We start from the raw sequence: 26,384 nt of genomic DNA, 5'->3' as shown, positions 1-26,384 counted from the left end.
AGTTTCTCAACCTTTGTAATATTGTCATTGTCAGCCAGATAGTTCTTTGTTGTGGAGAGCTATCCTGTATATTGTAGGATGTTTAGCAGTATCCCTGGCTTCTACACAGTAGGTGCCAGTAGCATCTTTATATCAGTTATGATAACCAAAATGTCACAGCAGTTGTGATAATCAAAAATGTCTCCAAACACTATCAGATGTCCTCTGGGGGTGGGGAAGGCAGTATGGCCCCCAGTTGCTAATCACTGACCTAGACAGTAAAGTGGCAGAAGACTCTTCTGTCGTTAGATTATATGCTTCTTTCTCATGGGGGGAAAAAGAAAGAATTTTAACAGGAGAGTGCCAGGACTCCAGGCTGGAGAAAGAAAAGCGACTATTTTTCTTAACCTGTTCAGAGAACTCTCATAGAGATGATACCCTAAATAGTCATAATCACAGGTAATATCCAGATGCTAGCAGGAATGTTGATATGAAGATACAATCCAGATTTGTGTTGTCAGCCTTAGTGTTCTTGTTTATATCTATATATAAAGCCAGTCCTTCTTAAAGGAAAACTTTAACTTTAACTTAACTTTAATAAAAAAAACTATTACCTCTTACAGTTAATTTTTTTATTTGGGGAAATTTTTAAATCTGTAAAAGAATAGAGACTAGGACACTAGTCTAGTCCAGGATACTTAGTCTAGGAAACTAGTATACCTACTACATATAATTGATCATATTTTTCTGTATTGTTAGTATTTTGTTAATATTTTATCATAGTTCCATAGTCTTGTTTAAATAAAAGAGACAAAATAATGATTAAATTGATTTGTCTGCAGTTAATTCCTCCAATCTGTTTTTAATAATTATATATATAAGTATCCATAAACAATACAGAATGTTTATTACATTTACATAAATTGTATAATACTGTATATATTTTAATACAATATACTTTTTTCAGCATGGATCTTGAGATATAAATATACATAGATTCATTCAGTCCTATTAACTTTTGATTAATATCGTATTAATCAAATATACGATGTTTGAAAAATCCATTTCCCTACAGATAGACATTCCCTGTAGATCAACACCTTTTTGTTATAAATTTTCACTGTTAACAGCCAGCACTGCAGCAGACATCCTCATACACGTCCTATTTTATGCATAAGAGTTTCTTTAGGATCTGAGCACATTTTTATGTTAACTAGGTAATTACCGCATTGCTCTTCAAATGACACGCACTGAGAGTTCCTCTTTTCTCACATCCTAACCCACACTTCTCCTCACTTTAGCTTTTTGCCAGTCTGATGATTGTGGGGTTATAGTTTTAAGTACATTTCCCTGATAATTAGATAAGTTGATCATGATTGTTTTTCTTCCCCATTCTGTTTTCCTCGTATGTGAATTTCCTGGTTGTGTCTTTTGCCCATATTCCTGCTGGGTTGTTTGTCCTTTTTCTTTTTATTTGTAAGAGGTATTTTTAATTTTCTAGTTAATAATCTTTTTTGCTTTTATTTGATGCAAATATCTTCTCCAGCCTGTTTAACTCTGTTTGTGATGTCTGCTGACATACTTTAGAACTTCAGGTTTTTCATGTGTCAAGCTTTTTTGGGGTCTTGTTTAAGAATTTTTTCCTCTATTCCAAGGCCTTAAATGTATTTTTATATTTTTTCTTCTAATACATATTTGTAGTTCTAATTAATTTGGAATTTATTTTTGTGTATAATATAAGATAGGGACCTAATTTAATTTTTTCCCCATATAGAACATCAGTGATTGTAACCCTATCCTTTCCCTGCTTTTATGCTGTTACCTTTATCATAGTCCAAGTTCCTACGTAGATAGGGATCTGGTTCTGAACTTTCCTAGGACAATCACCTTGATATTTGATGGGGCAAGTCACTCTTCTTGTTATTTTTCAAAATTGTTTTCTCTGTTCTTAGCCGTTTATGCTGTCATATAGATTTTAGAATCAGTTCTTTAAGTTTCCCCTAAAAAAATCCTTCTTGGATTTGGATTAGAATTTCATATACTTTTATCAATTAAATTGGGGAGAACTGACATTCTTATGATGTAGACTTTAGATTCTAGAGTGTTCTTGTTTATGAATATAAGGCTTTTCATTTATTGAAATCTTCACTGTTCTTCAATAATAATTTATAATCTTCCCCGTGAATGTCTGGCCCATCTTTACTTGAGATATTCCAGGGTACCATAGAGGTTTTATTGCTTTTGGGAGTGGTATTGTTTTGTCTATTGTATTTTCTAATTGGCAGTTATTAATGCATAGGCATGCTAATAATTTGCGAGTATTGATCTCAAATACGTCCGTTGCTCTCAATTTTGTTATGTGTTTTAATGGCTTATCTGTAGACTCTGTTTGATTTTTTGGTGTGTACATAATCATGTAATTACAAATATCAAAATTGTGATTTATTTTTCTCTTCTTAGATGTCTTAAAGATAATTATCTTAGCATGTTTGCTTTAAAAATATTTGGAGGCATCATCTCTTTCAGGTTTATAAGTAATGGGCTTCAGTTTTAATAAAGTGATATTTTTGATGTGGTAAACTAAACATTTGTGATTTCGAAACTGATTGAGTTTGTGCATGAATACCACCTTGTACTGTTTCTTTTGGTTTTATTATTATATACTGTTTCCTCAGATTGTGAACTCATGAAGTATAAAGAGCGTATGTTAGACCTCAGGGTATTCTCAGCCCTGTGTACAAGAGCCCTGGATAGGGGTATTGCTCAGTAATTGTTTGGTGGGGTGAGATGCCGCATATTCCGTTCCTTAACTCTTCCGGGAGAATGAGGATTAAAATGCCAATCTTAAAATGGTGGGTAGCTCTGCCTTCTACTTGTTTAACATTTCTAATTCAGTTCAACAAGAGCTTGTTAAATGTCTACTATTCAACCAGCATCATGTGTGTGATGTTATAAGGATGTAAGTGAAGTGTGAGACATGTTTTCTTATGTCTCACAGTCTCTCTTATGATGTCAAGGAGTTTACAGATCTGGTCATGCCACGTGCTCTTCTTAAACCCTTCTGGGCTCCCCCTTGCTCTGAAAAGAAATAATCATAATCCAGGTGATGATAATAGATAACATTTATTGAGCTAATAGTATATGCCAGGAACTCTGCCAGCATGTTAATGCATCATCTTTTTTAATCTTCACAAAGCCCTAGGAGATAATTAACGTCATTATCCCAATTTTCGGATAAGGAAATCAAAGTTTAGAGAAGTTAAATTACTATTAAGTAACTTGTCCAGGATTACATAGCTAGTAAATGACAGAGGAAGTTTGAATTTGTGTTTTTAAGCAATATGCATGCTTTTTACCATGGCGTACAAGAGCCCTTGTGATCTGGCCCAGACCTCAGCTCTTGCCCTTTTGTTTCTTATCACACTGAACTACTTACAGGTTCTTTAACTTGACATTTCTCTCTTACTTTGTACCTTTGAAAAAAACTTTTTTTTTCTTTCAGGAAACCAGTTTCTCCCTACGACTAGGTATAGACATCTCATTCTCCAGGTCTAGGTGCCATCTCTATGCTCTTCTATGGTATAATCTTGTCACATAGTATTGTAACAGCCTGTTCTTTTTCTTTGTTTTCCGAACTAATTGGAGGCTGCATCTGATCTACTCCTGGATCCTTAGGATGCAGTACATGGTTATCTGGCACATAATAAGTATAGAAGCATTTGTTGAGGAAGCTAGTAAGTTGAAAAAAAAATGTGAGAAGATAACTCATAGTAGCCTTAACTACTGTTAATGTATGTATGCAATATAAATGGAAATAAAGTGGGTTAGTGAGAGGAGAAATGTAGGTGGCCCGAAGTAATAAAGAAAGCTTTCTTTTCCATTAAGGTAGAATTTTTTTGTCATTTCCACCCTTCCTTAAGTTTTGACTTTATTTGAACATATCTGTTCTCATTTTCTATCCTTGCTTATTAGTTTGAGATGGTGGTAGTGATTTTCCTAGTCTCATCTTAAGTCATTTTATAGACACCATACCATTTCATTACTCTTAGAGTCTTGCTTCCTCTGTCACCTCTCTGCCTATCCTGCCCATTCTATCACTTTACTTTTTCTTTTATGCTACAGTGGTTTCAAGTGTTTCAATTTTATGTAAAGCTTAATGTCACACACCAATTTGGGAGTCCCACTAAGTGAATCCAATTTAGTCACATTGAGACTTAGATCCATAGATTTAAACAGATGATACTTTAGACTGAATCTACTAAATAAATCTAGTATCAATTAGGTTGTCTAATGTAAAATCAGATGTTCTTGAAAACACTCTCAGGTTGCAGAGCTGGAGTTCTCTAAAACCTTGTATATGTCAAAATTTATGTTACTCATTTTCTTCGTGCCTCATTTTCAATGCCTTGGTGTGAAATTAGTCAAAATGTCTTGCTGCATGTACTCGCTGTGAAAGTTGTGAGATAAAGTTTTACTAAGTAAAATGAGACTAATTCCTTAATAATGAAATATTCAAAAGATATGGAATGTGTAATTGTTATAGTTTTAAAATTTGGTTTTGTTTTGGGATGTGTACCATTTAGCAGCATTTTGTTTTATGTAGGTAAATACATTTGATTAGTTGACTTGGTTCTTTTTGACTTACTATGTTGTTATGTAAATGATGTCACTTTTATAGTCTTCTTTTAATCAAGAAAAGTAAATGGTATTTTAATTGTTGCCAATTATGAACTTTTTAGCAACTGATCTTTCCTTCTTTTTTCTACCACTTTCATATACAGCCAAATGATTTTTTTTTTTTTTTTTTTGTTAAGGAAGATTTGCCCTGAGCTAACATCCATTGCCAATCCTCTTTTTTTTTGCTTGAGGAGGATTAGCCCTGGGCTAACATCTGTGCCAGTCTTCCCCTATTTTGTATGTGGGATGCCTCCACAGCATGGCTGATGAGTGGAGTAGGTCCACACCCAGGATCCGAACCTGAAAACCCCAGGACACTGAAGCAGAGTGTGCAGAACTTTAACCACTCGGCCAGGGGTCAGTCCCTCAGCCAAATTATTTTGATGGCTGCTTATAAAACAAACAGCTACTTGTGACCAGTCTCTCTTATGATGTTAATTTGACAATAGAAAAATTCATCTTAAAGTAATACTTTATTGTCTTTGTATGTGTTACATAAAACAAGTTGCCTGATGACTTGGTTATAATAGGCCAGGGGTAAAGACTGGAAAACAAAAATGAACCATAAGCAGTCAACATATTTGAATGAATGTAAAGCACTAGCTGTTTGCATTGATGTCCTTTACTCTCATTATTTTGCTTTAATATAAATCGAGTTTGGTTTTATTACTTTTTTAAAATTTATTTTTTTTTTTTTTATTGAGGTCATAATGGTTTATAACATTGTGTAATTTCAGGTGTACGTTATTGTTTATCAGTTTCTGTATAGACTGCATTGTGCTCACCACCAATAGTCTGATTTTTATCCATCGCCATACACATGTGCTCCATTACCCCTTTTGCCCACTCCCTAACTTCTGTCCCCTCTGCTGACCACTAATCTGTTCTCTTTATCCATGTGTTTATCTACCACATATGAGTGAAATCACACAGTGTTTGTCTTTCTCTGTCTGGCTATTTTGCTTAACATCGTACCCTCAAGGTCCATCCATGTTGTTGTGAATGGGAGGATTTTGTCTTTTTTTATGGCTGAGTTGTATTCCATTGTATATATATACCACATCTTCTTTCCCCAGTCAGTTGAAGAACACTTGGGTTGCTTCCATCTCTTGGCTATTGTGAATAATGCTGCAGTGAACATAGGGGTGCATAATTCTCTTTGAATTGTTGATTTCAAGTTGTTTGGATAAATAACGATAGCTGAGTCACATGGTATTTCTATTTTAAACTTTTTTTTTTTGCTGAGGAAGTTTTGCCCTGGGCTAACATCTGTTGCCAGTCTTCCTCTATTTTATATGTGAGCTGCCACCACTGCATGGCCACTGACGAGTGGTATAGGTCTGCACCTGGGAACTGAACCTGGGCTGCCAAAGCAGAGTGTGCCAAACTTAACCACTAGGCCTTGGGCACTGGCCCTCTTTTTAATTTTTTGAGAATTCTCCATACTGTTTCCATACTGGCTGCACCAGTTTGCATTCCCACCAGCAGTCTATGAGGGTTCTCTTTTCTCCACATCCTCTCTAACATTTGTTAACTTTTGTCTTGTTAATTATAGCCATTCTGACAGGTGTAAGGTGGTATCTCATTATAGTTTTGATTTGCATTTCCCTAAGAATTAGTGATGTTGAACCTCTTTTCATGTGCCTGTGGGCCATCTGTATATCTTCTGTGGAAAAATATCTGTTCATATTTCTGCCTATTTTTTGATCAGGTTGTTTTGTTGTTGTTGAGTTGTTTGAATTCTTTATATATTTTGGAAATTAACCCTTTGTTGCATATATGATTTGCAAATATTTTCTGCCACTTGGTGGATTGTCTTTTCTTTTTGTTCATGATTTCCTTTGCCTCGCTGAAGCTTTTTAATCTGATGTAGTCTGTATTTATTACATTTATCAGAACTTAGAAGTAGATGATTTTTTCTTTTTAGGACAAAGTTGTATATAAAAGACACTGTTGTCTGTACCTTTGTCTCTAATTATTGATTTATTGTTATTTTTACTTTTTAGGTGGATACTTTTTTCTTTTTGATGAGGACCAACTAATGGTCTAATCATTATAAGAATCAAATTTATCAGATTTCTAATTATAACTTACTCGAATTCTAGTATACTCTGCCCTGCTTAATTTACAATAGTTATTTGAAAATTCAGATTTTCTATTTTAAGGAGTTATTGTTTAGAATGTAAAATAATTGCAAATGCAGCTTGTATATGTACTGTGTACCTCCTTTTAATGTCTAGTATTCATTGGTTATTTGAAATATTCAGTGTATACACATCATTGAGGAAATACATCTGTGATAGCAGTCATTCTCTATGTATTTTAGCCAGAATTGTTTTCTGCACTTTGATATTTTGTGGTATCTGTTTTTTAGGTGTGAATTTAAATTGTTTTCTAAATCTGGTTTTATATTCTGGATAAAAACAGATCTCTCTAAATGTGTAGACATTAAATACTTGATCAGAGAAGGAAATATGGTAGTAGAAATGTACACTAACTGGATTTTCTTTGTGTAACAGCACTGAAAAGAGGCGCAGGGAGCAAGAAAATAAATACTTAGAAGAGCTAGCTGAGTTATTGTCTGCCAACATCAGTGACATTGACAGCTTGAGTGTAAAACCAGACAAATGCAAGATTTTGAAGAAGACAGTCGATCAGATACAGCTAATGAAGAGAATGGAACAAGGTAAAAAAACCAAACAACCCTCGTGGCTGCGTGCTTTGTTATTAACACATTTACAATATGCAATTTTTTTTTTTAAGAAATTGCATTCAACTTCGTGATTTTATTAAAGAAACATTTTTGTTTAGATGCTGTTTATTTTAGAAAGTGAATCTGAGAGCTTTCTTGTTACAACAAAGTGGCATATTAACTTGAACGCTGGTTGCCTTGGGAGATTATGGGACCCAGTATCATGGGAGATTGATTCAGGAGGCACAAGTTGTGATGTCAGACCTGAGGCTCTGGCATAGAGTTGAAAGACATTAACTCAGTAATGGGAAATCCTTCCATCTGAATAATAAGCTTGTCTAGGCTCTGGGTGAGAGAAACAGCCTCCTCTGAGAAAACAGTGATGTATTTTTAATAATGGTTTATATTTATACTCTCCATATTTACTCGGGACCCCATACCACAAAACCCCTGGGTTGCCTACTAGAAACAAAGACAAAGCACTTTGGAGGAACACTCCCACACCTGGCCCCATGGGATTCCCAAAGAAAAAGTGCTTCTCAGTGATTTTTATGCTAAAAATTTATATAAGATATGAGGAAGTAATCTATGGTGAGTAAGAGAGCAAATAAACAGAAGGCCCAAAAGAAGTTCAGAGCAGTAGTAGCAATGTAAAAAGACTATGAACAAATATGTTTAAAATGATTAAAGTGATATACTTTTAAGGTTTTAGAAGCTGAAAAATGGATAATCTGGTGATAACTGATTTGGCAGACAGGAGAAACTGATATTGTAAGCCTGCAGGGGGAGAGCCAACAAGAGGCTTCATGGCCTCTTCCCTGCCTGGTGTTGAAACCCTGGCGGCCTGGTTCATACTCCCTGAGCCAAAGATGGAGGGTTCCTCTGGGGAAATGGAGCAGTCCAAAGGAAAAGGCACACAGACACTGCACTTGGGAGTGATTGATCCTGAAATGAAAAATTCAGCTCCTTGCCTTGCCCCTACACTTCACACAGCTGCCAGTGAGCATTTTAGTACCTCATCTTTAATAATAATGAAAATCTTATGAGGAAAGCTGAATATAAAAGAGATTAAACCAAGCAGACAAACAGAAAAAAGGGAGCTCTGAGGAAGGAGAGAAATGCAGGGAGTGGAAGGAAATTTAAAATAACCATACTGTCGCTTAGAGACAAGAGGGAAGGTATTTCATCCATGAAGTAAGAATAAGATGTGATAAAATGAAACATTCAAAACAGCAAATAACTTCTAGAACTTAAAAATAAGATAGCTGAAAAAGCTTCATCTTTACCTTGTTTTTTACTCTTTGCCTACTCATACTCTCTGTCCCAACCAATCCAGGCACACTCTGCCTCACGTATTTGCCGCTGCTATTCCCTCTGTCTGGAATGCTCTTCCCCAGATATCCACAAGGCTCACTCCCTCATCCCTTTCATATCTTTGTTCAAATATTTCTTCTCAGTGAAGTTGTCCCTAATTACCCTAATATACACACACACACACCTCTCTACATCTTCCTTCATTTGTTTTCCCCACAGTATTTTTTTATATCTAACATATTGCATGTTTTATTTGTTTATCATCTGCCTGCCCCCACCAGGGCTCCATGAGGCAAGGATTTTTGTTTGTTCACCATTGTGTTCTCAACACCTAAAACATTTCCTGGATACATAGTAGACTTTGAATAAACATTTGTTGAATAAATGGATGAAGGGTTGAAAGATAATTTGAAGGAATCCCATAGAAAGTAAAATAAAAACACAAGCAAATGGAAAATGAGAGAAAGATGAGAAATATACAGGATTAGTTCGGGAAGTGTATCATATATTGAGTTCCAGAAAATGAGAACAGACCAAATAGAAGGGAGGAAATTATAAGAGAAATGATACTAGGAAAAAAAAACCCACAACACCTTCTCAGAATTAGATATGAATTTCCAGATTGAAAACACTCATAGTACCCAACACAGTGAATAAAAAAGAAAGAAAGAAAATTGACACCAATGCACAATTTCCAGGCACCAGAGAGAAAAAAACGAGAGGAAAAACACACACACACTAGATTACTTTCAGAATGTGTCCAGATTTCTAAATAACAACACTGAAAATGAGAATTCTAGACCTAGAATTCTGTGTTCATCCATGAAGTATGAGTACAAAATGAAAAAATGGAACACACAGAGTAGCTGATGACTGACCAAATTGAGAGGAATTTTTCAGCTCTTTAGGAGAGTTTAGGGAGGGTTAAACTACACACAGAAAAAGCAAAACACAAAAATGAGAACTGTACATTATAGCACACATCTTGGTTCATTTGTGAACTGTATTTATGTAGCCATAGTAACAGATATTAAATATTGATCTAAAAATTATTGGAACCATATTGGGAAGATAGAAGAAGGGGAAATGTGTGTGGAAGGTTGATGTGAGTAAGTTAAATTCTTACCTTTCATCATAGCATGTTAGATTATGTCTAACATGGACACAGGATATAGCGAATAAGCATGTTACTGAGAAATATGGAATGTATTAGTTAGGATGCAGACTATGATATAAGAGACCCAAAGTACAGTGGCTTTAACAAGATAGTCTAGTTATGACATGTGTCAGATTCAGATTTCTTCCATCTTTTTTGCTGTGCCGTTCCTAGGTATTGCCATTATCCATGCCGTCAGACATGGCTCCCCTATCCACATCCCAGCTGACAAGAGCAGAAGGAAGAAAACGGGAAGGCATGCTTCTTCCTTTTAAGGATGAGACTCAGAAATTGCATGTCACTTCTCTTCACATCCCTTAGACGGAATCTAGTCACATAGCCAATCCTGCCTTGAGTTTTGCCTAAAATTTTAAATGTTTTGTTTTTCACACATAGTTATTTAATCTACTTGGACTTGATGGTTTATGTTTTTTTGGAACTTGTTTGAAAAACAAAAAGTCTTAATGTTATAAACAGGTGAAATGATGAAGGAAGTACATCTTAGAACTAAATGAGAAACTCCTATACTGTGGTAATAAAAAGGTAAATAACCCAATTAAAAAATGGGCAAAGGCCCTGAATAGACATTTTTCCAAAGAAGACATGCAGATGACCAATAAGCACATGAAAAACATGATCAATATCATTAGCCATCAGAGAAATGCAAATCAAAACCACAGTGAGATACCACTTTATACCCACTAGGATGGCTATAATCAAAAAGACAATAACAGATGTTGGTGAGGATGGGAGAAATTGGAACCCTCACGCCCTGCTGGTGGGAATGTAAAGTTGTGCAACCACTTTGGAAAACAGTCCAGTAGTTCCTCAAATTGTTAAACATGGAGTAACCATATGGCCCAGTAATTGCACTTGTAGGTATATACTCAAGAGAAATGAAAACATATGTCCACAGAAAAACTTGCACGCAAGTGTTCATTGCAGCATTATTCATGAATAACTGCAAAGTAGAAACAGCCCTTATATCTGTCAATTGATCAACGGGTAAATAAAATGAGGTATACCTATACAATGGAATATTATTTGATAATAAAAAGGGATGAAGTACTGATAAATGCTTCAACATGGATGAACCTTGAAAACACTATGCTAAGCAAAAGAAGCCAGTCATAAAGGACCACATATTGTATGATTCCATTTATATAAAATGTCCAGAATAGGCAAATCCATAGAGACAGAAAGTAGATTAGTGATTGCCTAGGGCTTGATAATGTTGGGAAACTGAGAAGTGACTGCTAAAGGTTACGGGGTTTCTTTTTGGGGTGATGAAGGTGTTTTAAAAATTTATTGTGATGGTGGTTGCACAACTCTGTGACTATACTAAAACCATTAAATTGTATGCTTTCAATGTGTAAATGGTATGCTATGTGAATACCATTCAATCAATACCATTTAGCTCAATAAAACTGTTATTATAGGGAATGGCCTGGTGGCGCAGTGATTAAGTGTGCACATTCCACTTCAGCGGCCCAGGGTTCGCCAGTTTGGATCCTGGGTGCAGACATGGTACCGCTTGGCAAGCCATGCTGTGGTAGGCGTCATCCCACGTATAAAGTAGAGGAAGATGGGCACAAATGTTAGTTCAGGGCCAGTCTTCCTCAGCAAAAAGATGAGGATTGGTGGCAGATGTTAGCTCAGGGCTGATCTTCCTCAAAAAAAACGCAACAAACTTATTATAAGTACTATATGAGATAACATTTTATACCCATTAGATTCACAAAAATTAAAAAACAGTAGTGATAACAATTGTCAGGATACAGAAAAACAAAAACCTTTCTATGTTATTAGTGGTACAACCTCTTTGGAGAGCAATTTGTCAAGCTTAGTAACGTTGAAAATACATAGACCCTATGATCCAGCAATTTCACCTCTAGTATTTACCCTAAAGAAACTGTCACACATGTACAAAAGAGAAAATACTGAAAATAATCTATTACAGCACTGTATGTAGTAGTCGAAAGGGTTATCAGTAGGGGACTAGGCAATCAACTGTGGGTTATTCATATGATATAATACTAAACAGCAGTACAAATGAATGAATCAAATCCGTATATATCAATATGGTTAAATCTCAAACATAATATTGAGTGAAAAAAGCAAGTTGAAAAAGTCTATGTATATTTATGTAAACTTTAAAATACAAAGCAATAATATATTGTTCATGAAATCATGCATATGCAGTTAAAGTATAAAATCATAAAATCATGGTTAGAAATGATTAGACTGACCTCAGAATACCGGTTACTTCTTTCTTTTTCTTTTTTTCTTTTTTTCCAAAGATTGGCGGCTAACAACTGTTGCCAATCTTCTTCTTATTTTTTTCTTCTCCCCAAATCCCCCCAGTACATAGTTGTATATTTTAATTGTTGGTCCTTCTAGTTGTGGCTTGTGGGATGCTGCCTCAGCATGGCCTGATGAGTGGTGCCATGTCCGCGCCCAGGATCCAAACGAGTGAAACCCCGGGCCATCGAAGCGGAGGGCACGAACTTAACCACTGGGCCACAGAGTGGCCCCTACTGGTTCCTTCTAAAGAGGGTCAGAGGAGGAATGGTGGCGGGCTTTAGCTCTTTTTGCAGCATTTTATTTATTTAATAAGGAAAGACCTGAAGCAAATAATATTAATGTGAAAAATGAATGGTGGCCATGTGAATGTGTGCTGTATCATTTTCTGTATTTTTTGGAATATTTGAAATATTTCATATTTTATAGTGAAAAAATGAATCTCTGTATTCAGTAATACCAAATTTGGTTTTTGGTGAACTGATGGATTGGAAACTTTATTTAAGTATGATACAGCTTTAACATGCTGGATAGATTTTTCAACTTCACCACACAAAAGAATTCCAAATCATTTAGCAGTTACAGTTTTGTCAATCAGATCATCATGCCATGAATGTGACAGGTTACCTAGTTCATACAGGCTCACAAAAGGAAAAAATCATATCTTCACTCTCCTATAGCAATTGATCAAATCAGAAGAGGAGAAAGAAAAATAGAGGAAATAATCATTCTTTTACATTTTATCTATTTCTTTAAAACTTTTGGTGTAGACTTTTTAAAAAGGCTATGTATTTATACCATTTTCCTCATTGTTGGAACACTGGACTTGGTAGGTCTGAATTCAAATCCTCCTGCAGCCACTTATTAATTATGATTTGGGGCATATTACTTAACCTTTGTGACCCTCAATTTATTATCCATAAAATGAGTATAATTAAGATTGAATATGAAAATGTCTAGATAATAAATAAATGTTATTTGAATCTAAAATTGCATGAATCTGTGTCTTCATAAATTTGCCATTGTAGAAATGAGCCCTTTCTGGATGTGTGATTTTTTGTTTCTCTATTACAGAGAAATCAACAACTGATGATGAAGTGCAGAAGTCAGACATCTCATCAAGTAGTCAAGGAATGATAGAAAAGGAATCCTTGGGACCTCTTCTTTTGGAGGTAGCTGTTCTTGTTGACTCAGAAAGTGATCAAAATATTTGTTCTAGCCAATTTGGTTTTTTTCTTTATCTTCTTTTATGTCTTACATCCAATTACTAAATTATTTAAAAATACTAAAGTTTTAAGGAACTTGTAATAATTATTTTATTTTGGAAACTATTATGACAGTTGTTACTATTTCAGAATTAAAGGTGAATAATAAACATGAGAAATTTTCATAAAGGCAGTCTAAACAGTCAAATGGGAAACTGAAGCTGACTGTACGGCTCTGTCATTTATTTCTGGGGTGGACTAGTTGGGAGAATAAAACATCAGAATTATTTAGGCAGCTGGTGCCATCTGTGTCTACTGTAGAATTCTCTTTAGAGTACGGAATGCCTCACTTTATTGCAGTAGGTGTTTTCCTGAAAAGTTTCCTGACTAAAGAATTTAATTGTTTACTTAAACATTGTTAGAGAACTTAGAATTTTAACAACCCTCTATCAAACTTTTTGAAGTGAAGAACTTTTAAACTTGAATTACTTTGTAATAACTGTGTGATTTTCACCCCTGCTTTTCCTGTCTAATCTTCACTCCCTCTGTTCTCAACACAGATGTTTTGTTTCCAAGCAGGCTCGTCACCTTAAATGCTCCCTCTCATACATGAATGTTTAAAAATATGTATATATATATTTGCTTATACACACTCCTTCCCCACAGTGTATGCTTTTCTATCTCTAGGCGTAATTTTATATATATGTATTATATACATTTACATATCATATATATATATATTTATATAAAATAATTTCTCCTTTCCTTGTCCTATCTCAAGGCCCTCCTTTCTGGTGAAGTCTTAACAACTCAAACTTCTGTAGGTCTCTTTATTTCCTAACTCCTTAATACATTTTTTCCTATTACCCTAACTATTCCTCCAGTTTTGTATTAACCACAGTTCCCTCTACCAATGCTGCAATTGTGAGAACATTCTCAAAATTCACTTCTTGGTTTTCTGGCCCCAGAATTATCATGTGTTCTCTTTGCTTCACCTTTCATCTTTGTAGAGATGACACCCATATATGTCCTTCTGGCTTTAATGTCTTCCCATACTTCATTCCTGTACTTTTAACAGGCCACTAAATATTTGTGACTCTGCTATCGGCACCTTTCCCCTCAAAATCTAAATTCTTTATTTCACCTCCACATTATTTAAGCACTTTGTTAGTCTGTTGGTTTTAACAATTTTTATTAGGAGAACGAGCACTTATTTTCTAGATTTGTAAAATGTAAAAGCCATTGTTGGTCTTTGAAACTGGATATAAACTACTCTCAGAGAGTACACACGTATAACTGGGAGGGGGAAGTTACCACATATGGTAGACTCTGATTTTTTTATTACTGTATTCTTTTCACAACCCATTAAATTGATTGCATGACTGCATTCTGGAAGCATTGTTGTAACAAGTATAGTAAAAATGTTAATGGTAGAATCTAGGTGGTGGATATACAGATGTTCACTACAAACTTCTTTCAACTTTGCTGTATTTTGAAATTTTTAATATAAGCTTTTATAGGAAAACAAGTTAAAGAGAAATACTTTAGGCTCATTTCCCACTTCTGCCATATCTCTTCCCCCTTCTTGGCACCTGACACCATCCCACTCCTTGGCTACACTTGGGCCTTGCCTGGAGCCCTGATCTATCCTAGCACTTACTGCTTGTCTCTTCTACTCTGCAGGGTGTTGTTAGTAGACTAGTCTTTTCACATCTTCTAGTTTTCCTGTGGGGGTTCTGTCTGCCTTCTTAGTGCCCAAAGCTTAAAACTGGCTTCAGAACTTTATATCTCTTTTCAATTCATTAAATATTTATTAAATTTATTTTATGTATATGATGTCATTTGAGATACTGAAGAAATAGAAGATGTAGAAGTCCTTGAGATTTCTGGAGTTCCTGTAGGAAAATGATACTCATTTAAATCCTAGTTTCACCGCATGTTCTTCAGAAACCGCAGAGATCAATAGGAGAGCAAACAGATCATTCACAAACTGAACACTGCACAACAGGAGACAGAGTGCTATTAGTACATCTTTAATTTATATAAACGTTTGTTATTGCTGTAGGAGAAGGAGTCCACAGCTCTTTAAAAGGAACAGAAAAGGACAGGAAAACATCCATTCCAAACTACCATGAGAAGAAAACTAAGAATTACTTTTTTTAACTGATGAAATTATTACCCTGAAAATCACTGTGAATCAAAGGAAAACTGTTAACACAACATAACACATGAATTAAATGCCGTTAGGTAAGCGTTTTCAAATATGAAAAAAAAACACATCAAATTAGAAATTCCAAAAACTCAGAATAGAAATATATTTAGGTTCTTGACCTTAAGAAACTAATAATATTTGTATTTATGAGCTATAAATATGTGAAACAGAGACTGTAAAATAGAATTATTAACTTTTACAGACTTCAAAGCTGACTTCATTGACAGCCTTTTCTGTCACTTCTTGTGTATCTCCTAACCCTGTCCTCGTTGCCTTAAACTTTATAGAGTCTAATCCAGGGCAGCTAGGAGAAGAAGTGGTAGAAAAGCCATCATGAAATTCTCCATGGAACCATCCAGGTTGCAGTCTAGAGCTGTACTGTTCGGTAAGATAGCCCCTCACCACATGTGGCTATTTAAAGCTAAATAAAATTAAAAATTCAATGCCAGTCTCACCAGCCATATTTAAAGTGCTCAATACCCTCATGTGGTTAGTGGCTACTGCAGGCAGGTACAGTTACAGAACGTTTATGTCACTGCAGTAAGTTCCATTTGACAAGGTTAGTCTAGAGGGATTTGCTCAGATGGAAGATCCCCACATCTAAAAAGTGACCAAATATCCACCATAATCTGAGAAATTCTCCCCGTACAGTTTTCAACTTATCCTCCCCCCCCTTTTAAACATAAAATCAAGGTAGCATAAGTTAGGAATGAAGGTATTGGAGGTAATGTCCTCACATTTAGAGAGTGGTATTAGAATTTATTTATTCAATCAACATTTGTTACTTGGCACGTAGTAAGGACTCATCAGTACAAGCATTACTTTTAAGCTCCTCCTTCTCCATTGCTCTTTGCTGTCTAACTTTCTCTGCCTTCTGTTCAAAGCTCTGCAGTATCTGACTCTCAGGCTCCTTATTTCCCACTGCTCCCCAAGAAAAATTCTGTTTTAGTCACGGAAGTCTCCCTATACTTTGCACGTGCATTCAGGCCTCTTTACCTCACTTTATAGCATTTGCTACAGTGCTATTTGGCTCTTGACACCCTTGACCACACATTCCCTCTTCCTTACAACTCTTCCCATGGCCTCTTTGATAGAACTATCTCCTCTGGTCTCTGGCTACTGCTCAACCTCTCGCTCGGATCTCTTTCTTTACCTGCCTCTTAAATGTTAGCTTCCTCCAGGGTTTTGTCCTTGGCCCTTTTTTTTTTATTCTGTGCACATCTCCTAGGCAGTTTTATCTATATCTATTTCTCTATGTTGTATTCCTATATGTGTGTGTACATCTTGTGTGTGTGTAAAATATCAATTAGGGTTCTCTGATTTCAAGCAACAGACACCAATTCTGACTAAATTAAGCCAATGTGAATTTATTAGAATCCTATTTGGATATCACAGAACCGTGCTTGTAGATAAGGTGAAACCAAGGCATCTTGAGGAGGCTAGAAGGAGGAAACTATACAAAAGTTCTCTTAGAAAGACCCATCTGGGCAGTATCCTGCAGCTAGAATGAATGCATTCCAGCCGTCTTCAGTCTTTTTGTAATTCTCCTCAAGGTTCACATCTAGAGAGGAAGTCTCCCAGTGGCCCAATTAAGACTCTTGTGAGACTTTATTTAATGGGGAAGAAGTAACTCCCCGAAGGAAATCAGATATTCTATGGAAGGGGAAAAGATGACTGAAGTTAAAAACAAAGACAAAGCCAAGTAATTCTATATGTACCTGTAAATCGCAGATGTCTCTCTTTAGCCCAGATCTGTCTTTAGAGCTTCCCTTTCATTATATCCTGCTGCCTTTTAAACATCTCCATCTGAATGTTCCTCAGTCATTTCAACAACATTTCTAAAACTAAATTTATAATCCATCCCTTTACCTCCTGTTTTAAAAAAGTCAAAAAATAAAAGAATAGATTTTTTTTCCCCCCTTGCATCCCCTTTCTCAGGGAAAGGCGCTTATCTACTAGAACCTTAAAGTCATTAATGAAAGATCACCCCAAGTGTGTTGCCACAGCTGCTAGAGGTCACCAGATGCTGTTTGTTCTGCCTCTGTCAAATTCTCTTCTATCACTTCCACGGTCATTGTCGTTGTTCAGGCTCTCCTTTGAACTGGAGTATCACAATAGCATTGCAACTGGTCTTGCTTCCAATCTGCATGCCATACCCGCTGCCAGAAGGATCTTTGTAAAAGCAGATCATGTCACTTTCCTGCTTAAAAACATTGCCTTCCAAGATAATCCCTGTTGTCTTTCAGATAAATTCCTTATTTTTTTGCTTTTCCTTGCAGCTTTTTCAAAAAAACTTTTTACTGTTAACACAAATATGACAAGTGCATAGAAAGTGATTTCCTTTTTTTCACCTCTGAGCTGTTTCCTCTATCTTGAATGTCCTTTCCACCCCTTGTCCCCCTGAGCTACTGCTCTGTGTCCTTCGAGCCTCGGCTCAGGTATAGTGTGGCTTCCTCCCAGGAAACCTTACCCATGACAATCATCCCTTCGCCCATTTTGGGTGCTTCACTCTGTGCTTAACCTTTATGCATTCCTCTCTTGTACTATATTGTCACTATGTATACTTGTCTTTCCATTCAGAGACTGTAAAATTGTTGACAGTTACATATTTTATTCCCAGAACTTTGTCCAGTGACTGACACTTAGGTGATAGTTCATGAAGCTCATGTAGTGATTAAAAGCCAGGGCCCTGTGAGAAGTCTTGGCCAACGTGAACCCTGCTGTGAGACCCAAGCTGGTCCTCTTCAGAGGGTGGTATTCTGGGTTGAAAGAAAACTCCTTCAGGTTGATCATCTTGTACCGAAAGGACAGGCATTTGTTATCATCTTCTGTGTGCAGCTCAACACAAGACCAGCTGTCAGGACTTGGAGAAAAAGGAAGATTCCTTCCCAGGAGCACACTTGGAAGTTAAATATATGCACAACATATGAGAATAAGAGCAAGTATTAGCAGATTTTATTAATCAGACATACTTTTAGAAATTATAGACGTTTGTATGTTCATAGGAGTAGTCTCAAAGAGTATTCCCTGAAGTGTTGCCAGTCTCTTGAGAGTGGGATTTTGGCAGATCTTCTACTATGTACTTCATTTTCATATTTTAAATTTTTTATAAGTATGTTTTCATCTATAATTAAAAACCAAAAAACACGCATTTCCAGCAAAAGACAGGCTGTCTGCATCTCAGAGGTAGGGTCAGCAGGACAACTCTGTGACCAGGGGGACAGCCTCTGTCGACCTGTTTTCCAAGCCAGCCTCTTCTGGGGAAGCTCAAAAGAGGTATGATGCCCCAGACTTCGCCGAGGAAGCAATGAGTCCGTATAACTGAGGCCAAGCAGAGACCTGGTGAAAGTTGTACACTCCCCATAGGGCTGACCAACTGAATATTCCAGAGACCAGTTACTAGAATAACTTCCCAGCCTGGCAATGAGGTCAGGTACATTCAATGAGAGAAGAACTTGGAGAAGCCCCAGTAAGTCTTTGGAAACAGAAGACTGCAGGGACTGCAGGCATACTGCAATGAAGCAGAACTTTTAAATCCTTTGGATTTTGCAAATGTCTTAAAAATAATTGCACCAGCTAGTCCAGATGAATCCCTGAACCTTTCTGTGCTAGAAGCCCCAAGCACACCACTGGTCAGTCTTCACATTGGGCAGAGATGATAACCAGGAGTGGGTCTCAGTCTCTCCCAGCCCCTGTACAGACAACAGGTAACTTTCAGAGTTGTCTAGAGACAGACATGGAAAGGGAAGAAAGCAAGGAAGAGACTGGCTGTGTCTCTGAGGGTAGACAGGGTTACCAGAGAGGCAGAGAACGAGAAGCCAAGAAAGATGCCCTGAAAATGAGATGAAAACAGGAGAAGGTAGTGCTAAAGACGTTTGGTGGTGTGGCCCTTGGAGGTGGTTCACCATGAAACAGCCAAGTTTTCCTTGCTTGTCTTTCGATGTCAGTCCTGTTTCTTGCTTTGAGCTATGATACTTTGTTATACTCAAACTGTTCTTTATTAAACTCTTTTGAGAGACCAAAAAGAAAAACATTAAATTGTATTTATACTGATTCACTTAATAGCTAAGAACATTTTAAAGAATTTTTAGATCTGCTTTTAAAAAATATCTGATAAATCTGGGGCTGGCCCCGTGGCCGAGTGGTTAAGTTCGCGCGCTCCGCTGCAGGCGGCCCAGTGTTTCGTTGGTTCGAATCCTGGGCGCGGACATGGCACTGCTCACCAAACCACGCTGAGGCAGCGTCCCACATACCACAACTAGAAGGACGCACAACGAAGAATATACAACTATGTACCAGGGGGCTTTGGGGAGAAAAAGGAAGAAAATAAAAAAAAAAAATAAAATCTTTAAAAAAAAAAAAAAAAAAAAAAAAAAAAAAAAAAATATCTGATAAATCTGTATTTCAGTTATTCATATTTTCATATAAACTGCAAGGCAAATAAATATATATTGATCACCTGCTATGAAATTTATAGCTAACTTGACTTAAAAAAAACAAGTTGGTTAGATATGAAGATGCTTTCCTGTGCCCATCTAAACCCAAAATACTTTAAGCAAAGGGTTTATCTAGTGTTGAGATTTTTAGATTATTAATCACATTCTTCTCGCCTTTGCATTATGAACTAAGTGAGAAATAGTCACAATAGTCAGGTGGAATAAAAATAGTTTTGCTTCTTTTTGTTCTTGTCAAAGAAAATGTTAATATTTTTAGTGAGAGCAATGTTGTTATGCTTCATTATTTTTTAAAATCTTGGTTGAATGCTTTGTGATGAAGTGATTTGAAGATGTAGTTTTCAGTTCAGTTAATTTTACTATTTGGTTTAAATAATCGTCTTAGCTGAAAAAGACACCACAAAAATGAAGTAGATGGAAGTGGGAAAATGTATGCTTAGGTGAATTTACTAAGCCATGATACTTACTTTAAAATCCTATCCATCAGTTATTCAAAGGTTTTCATTGAAATTCCATCTTCCTTGATCTCAAACAGTGATTCTTCCAAACTAATCAAAAGATGTTGCATTTTTACATTTTTAAAAAATGGGTTTAAAGCCCACTGAAACTCTGATTAGAAGATTTTTGAGCAGATAAAAAGTTCTGTTTATAAATGGTTAAACTGAGAAGATAATTTTTACAAGTGGTTTGCATCATTTTCAGCAACAAAATCATAACTATGGTAACATTTCAGGACATCCTGTCTCTATAGCATAAGTATCTTTTTGAAAGGCAATTTATTTCTTATTCGTTGTTAAAATTTCATCTTTACCCTGAAGGGACACAATTAAGTATGTTTATTATTTGGAAAATATCTTCTAGGTGGCATATTATTATTACCACTTATCATAGAAAATGTCAGCAAATTTGGGATACTTGCCATTTTTTAATTAATTTATTTATTTTTTATTTTTATTTTTTAAGATTTTTTATTTCTTTTCCTTTTTCTCCCCAAAGCCCCCCGGTACATAGTGGTATATTCTTCGTTGTGGGTCCTTCTAGTTGTGGCATGTGGGACGCTGCCTCAGTGTGGTTTTGATGAGCAGTGCCATGTCCACGCCCAGGATTCGAACCAATGAAACACTGGGCCGCCTGCAGCGGAGCGCGCGAACTTAACCACTCGGCCACGGGGCCAGCCCCCGGACACTTGCCATTTTTAAAAAGGAAAGTTGAGTAGCCCACCAACGTTGTTAGATGGCTCTTTTAAGTATGCCACAGATAACCAGCAAACCCCTGTGTGACACAAAGAATTTTTATGGTCATTTTATGTCTTGTTACAAAGTTTTGTGAATGCTTTACTTTGTAAAGGTCTTGCTTTTATTGCTTATATACATTCTATAGGAAGTAAACTGCAGTATGTTGCAATAAATGGAAAGATTGTAACTAAGTAAGGTGCCCTGTCAACCTCTGCATTCTGAGTCTTTTCTTGGGATTCCATGGTTTGTGATAGGCGACTGTCTGGACTGAGTGAGGTCCCAGGGTATGATATGTTTATTAAGCTTGATTTCTTCCTTATGTTTTGGATTACACTATAAATAGAGGTTCTAAGTTTTTTTCTGCACTGCTTTGGATATTATGCTCCCCATGGGGCATGTACATCTTCTTTTGGAGACCCCTGGTTCTGTCTCAGTGCATAGGAGGCCCTCTGTGATTTGGCTCCTGTCTACCTCTGCAGATTTATTTCCTGCCACAAGCCTGCCTTGTACCCTGTACTCCAACAATTCCAAACTGCTTTTTGTTCCTTTATATGCCATGCTCTCCCCTCTGCCCAGAATGTTCTTCCTTCATTCCTCTTGCCCTCCACCACTATGCCTTTTGTAACTCAGATACGGTTCTGTAAGGAGCCTTTCTTTGCCCCTCACCCTGACCGCAAATTAGGTGTCCTTCTTTGTGCTCAGAGAATATTCTGTGTATGTCTCTGACAGTGCATTTATCACTGGTATTTTATTATGTTTATGTCTCCCTCCAACTGTACCACAACTTCCCTTAGAGTAGGGACCAAGTCTTAACCTACAGTTCAGAGATGTTTATGACTGAATGAATGGGTCAATCGCTTGCTTCACATCTGCTACCATAAAATTTCTTGCTAAGGAAAAAATAAATATTCATTTATGCCTACTTGAGACATTAGTGTGCAGTCTGAGTAAAAATCTTGTCCCCTCCACAGAGAACGTGCGCTACTAAATTTCCTATTCAGTCTTCCTTCTTTTTACTTGACATTTATTTTTGATCTCTTTTTCTTTTTAAGATTGGCCCTGAGCTAACATCTGTTGCCAATCCTCCTCTTTTTATTTTTTTCTTCTCCCCAAACCCAGTACGTAGTTGTATATTCTAATTGTGGGTTCTTCTAGTTCTGCTATGTGGGATGCCGCCTCAGCATGGCTTGATGAGCAGTGCCAGGTCTGTGCCCAGGATCCAAACCAGCAAAACCCTGGGCTGCCGAAGTGAGTGCATGAACTTAACCACTTGGCCACGGGGCCAACCCCCAATCTCTTTTTCAGTAGAGAAATGTATATGTTTATTTTTCTTTTATCTTTTAACCTCCCAACCTCTTAATCCTATTTTTTTTTTATTCTTTTGGCTTTGCAGGCTTTGGATGGATTTTTCTTTGTTGTGAACTGTGAAGGGAGAATTGTATTTGTGTCAGAGAATGTGACCAGCTACTTGGGTTACAATCAGGAGGAATTAATGAATACCAGTGTCTACAGCATACTGCACGTGGGGGATCATGCGGAGTTTGTGAAGAATCTGCTACCAAAATCACTCGGTACAAAGAAATGTGTTTTTTTTAAAGAATATAAACTCTCTGTAGCTTCTCCTTACGTAATAAATATAATACATTATTTATAGTACACAGTATTATTCTATGTTATAATATAAGAAATATTTTAAAATTTAATTTCAGCCTTAGATGTAAATATCAAGGGGGAATGTCATCAAATAACTGATAGAGAGAATTTCTTTTATCTTGTCTCTCTAGATTATGCCACAATCATGTGACAGTAGTGGGAAGCAGAGCAGTTAGTTGCCTTGCCACAAGAAGATTCTGCTTGAAATTCCCTTTGTTCTCAATTTTGATTGTGTCCAAGGAAGAGAAAAATGTATACCCTTGTCACCAACCTGCTCAAATTAAAAAAAGAAAAAAGGGAGGAAGGGAGGAATATACTGTCATATTACATACTTATAAGTGAAATTAACATTTTTGAGTGTAAGTGGTTTCAACTTAAGAGTTCCAAATATGGTTGGATGAGTTGTTCACTGACGAGGGAGCCTAGCTGAGAGGATGAATGGGTTCTGATTTACAGCCTCTGTTCCATTCACTAAGGCATGTGCTTGCTCTTTAGCCTAAATGTGCTCCAAAAGAGGGAACAGGGCCTTGGCTAGAAGTCCTATATAACTAAACCAAACATGCCAATAAAATGTTATCCATAGCTCTTTATTTTCTACATTGTTCACTCGATGGAATGGAAGCCTTATTTCATCTTTGGAAGGAGTAGTATGTATTTATAGTAACTGAGAGCCTGAAATTATTGTTTCTATTAAGTTTGATATTTGAATTATTAAGGGATCTTATGTGTTTTGTTGCATAATTTTAGAGTGTAAATGACTTTAGAGATAAGACAGTGGATTCCTTTATTTTAATGATGAGGCAAAGCTTGAGTAATTAATCCAAACCTCACAATTAGCTCATAGCAGAACCAAGACTCCTTACCCCAGTGTAGGTTTGTAGGTTTGTTTCCATCATTTCATCTAACAGTTATAGAGTGATGAGCAAAAGGGAAGGAGAGTCAATGGAGAGGATAAGTTAAGAAAACTGTTGGGAATGGTGGAAGAACGGCTTTAAAAACCTCTAACTGCCACCATGGTTTGAATACAACACTGTAACTGGGAAATGGTGACTGACCACACAATGATTCTCACTTGAAATGTACAGACGTCTTTTTTACAACTGAATTCAATTTTATTATACTGAATCAGGTAACATTTCTGTTTAACAATAATTTTTATGTAATAACTTCTTGATTATCCACTGTATTCAAGGCATTGTACCATATAAATTGTGTGAATGAAATAAAATAAAGTGCAAGAAAAAATGGTTCTAAGAAACCATGATTGGTTTCTATCTATTCTGAATATTTTTTTGAGTGACACACTCCTTTGAGAAACTTTGAATCCTCTCCCGAAAAAGGTGTGCATGCACACAAGCCTGTCCTTAAGAACCCCCACGCCTGCCAGGTTAAAACCCCTGCTTAACAATAGACCTGTGGTTTTTAGTCATTTTTTCATTTCCAGAGTATAACTAGAGAAAAACAGAAAAGCTCATTAATTAATTGCAATAAAATTCTGAGCAAAAGAACTAGTAAACTATTAATTTTTAATTTGGGGGGGCCGGCCTGGTAGTGCAGCGGTTAAGTGCACGTTCCACTTTGGCAGCCTGGGGTTTGCCAGTTTGGATCCTGGGTGTGGACATGGACCACTTGGCAAGCCATGCTGTGATAGGCATCCCACATATAAAGCAGAGGAAGATGGCACGGATGTTAGCTCAGGGCCAGTCTTCCTCGGCAAAAAGAGGAAGATTGGCAGCAGTTAGCTCAGGACTAATCTTCCTAAAAAAAAAAAATTTAATTTTTGTCTTTAATCATTTCTGAAGACTGTTAATGAATTAGGGTATTTGTAAGGCTTTATGTTTGAGTGGGGGAATCTTATACAGTTTCTTGGAAATTTTATAATTTTCTAATTGGTAGGCATTTAGGTTTTCTAAGGAAGATAAGTATCCTATTGCCTCAGGATAATGTTAGATCTGAAGAGGTCTGTCTTTTAATCTGAGTATCTAATTAAGCAGATAGCTAAAGGTATGTCTTTTGTGTCCTCAGAATTTGTACTTTTTCACCTTATTCACAGTCATATAATTAATTTTTCTTCCACAGTAAATGGAGTTCCTTGGCCTCAAGAGGCAACACGACGAAATAGCCATACCTTTAACTGCAGGATGCTAATTCACCCTCCAGATGAACCAGGCACCGAGAACCAAGAAGCTTGCCAGCGGTATGAAGTAATGCAGTGTTTCACTGTGTCACAGCCAAAATCAATTCAAGAGGATGGAGAAGGTAAAACAAAGGCTCATTTTAAGATTTAAAATTAAGTTTGATTGCCTTTTCTGTGGCTTTCAGGAATAGGGAGGTAATTGATTATAAACTGCCTTCATCAGACAGTATTTTTAGTCACTATCTTATATATCATAGTGGCTATTCAATTTGCTATGTATTTCTTTGTTTTTTACTACTTTTTTTTTTGAGGAAGATTAGCTCTGAGCGAACTACTGCCACTCCTCCTCTTTTTGCTGAGGAAGACTGGCCCTGAGCTAACATCCATGCCCATCTTCCTCTACTTTATACATGGGACGTCTACCACAGTATGGCTTTTCCCAAGCGGTGCCGTGTCTGCACCCGGGATCTGAACCAGTGAACCCTGGGCTGCTGAGAAGCAGAATGTGTGCACTCAACCACTGCGCCACCGGGCCGGCCCCCTGCTATGTATTTCTTAATACTTAAGAAAAAAAATTGCTAACATCCAGAATCACTGCCTTTAAAATGCCCCAAAATTCTCAGTTTTAATCTGGCATTCCCAGTAAAATGTCAAATTCAAACCAACTTACTGCCTAGAAATAAGAGATGTAACTAACTGCTGCCAGTTGGAAATGTACCAGATGCAGCAGGCTGTTGAACAGTTCTGGTTTTTAGAAAGTTTCAAGTTTGGAGTGTAAGGAACATTGGAGAATAGAGTTAGCGTTTTTGAGGCCATCCAAGGTAATTTACAAGGAGAAAGCTCATGAACAGATGAAAACACAGCTGAAGCTCTAATATGAATATGGCATGAACATGACATTAGTTAATATGTGACAGTGGATGAGTTTTCCATGTGAAGTTAGAGCTAAGTTAAGAACAACACAAATTGGAAACTGGAGTAAGGACCAGGGAAGGTAGTAGACGAGAAGTCAGTCAGATGCGGAAAAGGCCGTGGAGGCAGTAGATCTCACCAGGGAAGGATGCCACAGTCAGCTGGGGACTTTTTACAAAATACACATGCAAGTCTGCCTGATATGATTAAATTTCATATTTAGCTGTGTGATATTGTGTATAGCATTCTCAAAATAATTTAGAAATGGGACTTCAAAAAAATTAAGATCCTAAAAATTTAAGTCCTCTGTCAAGGGCAAAATAATGCTTCTTTGGAAACAGTTAAATCTTGTTTTCTCATACAATAATTGTTATCTGCACAATGGTTATAAGAATAATCTTTGTAGCCTTTAAGCACTGATCAGTATAGGAAATTGACTATAAAACTGTATTTTAAA

General features: G+C 36.6%; 1 protein-coding gene across 25 annotated transcripts in view; it reads left to right on the top strand.

The window, feature by feature from the left end:
- Window positions 1-26,384, top strand: part of NCOA1 (nuclear receptor coactivator 1) — a 251,118-nt gene that overhangs the window by 156,516 nt on the left and 68,218 nt on the right. For all 25 annotated transcript variants that reach the window (XM_070573176.1, XM_070573179.1, XM_070573170.1 and 22 more), the window contains 4 exons: window positions 7,176-7,342; window positions 13,194-13,291; window positions 22,619-22,796; window positions 24,958-25,137. In XM_070573176.1, coding sequence (XP_070429277.1) covers window positions 7,176-7,342; window positions 13,194-13,291; window positions 22,619-22,796; window positions 24,958-25,137 — 623 coding nt within the window. The remainder of the gene's footprint in view (window positions 1-7,175; window positions 7,343-13,193; window positions 13,292-22,618; window positions 22,797-24,957; window positions 25,138-26,384) is intronic.

Source organism: Equus przewalskii, chromosome 14 (genome assembly GCF_037783145.1).
Source record: "Equus przewalskii isolate Varuska chromosome 14, EquPr2, whole genome shotgun sequence".
NCBI classification, from domain to species: domain Eukaryota; kingdom Metazoa; phylum Chordata; class Mammalia; order Perissodactyla; family Equidae; genus Equus; species Equus przewalskii.
Note: the sequence above shows the minus strand (reverse complement) of the source record. Positions and strands in the feature narration are given on the sequence as shown.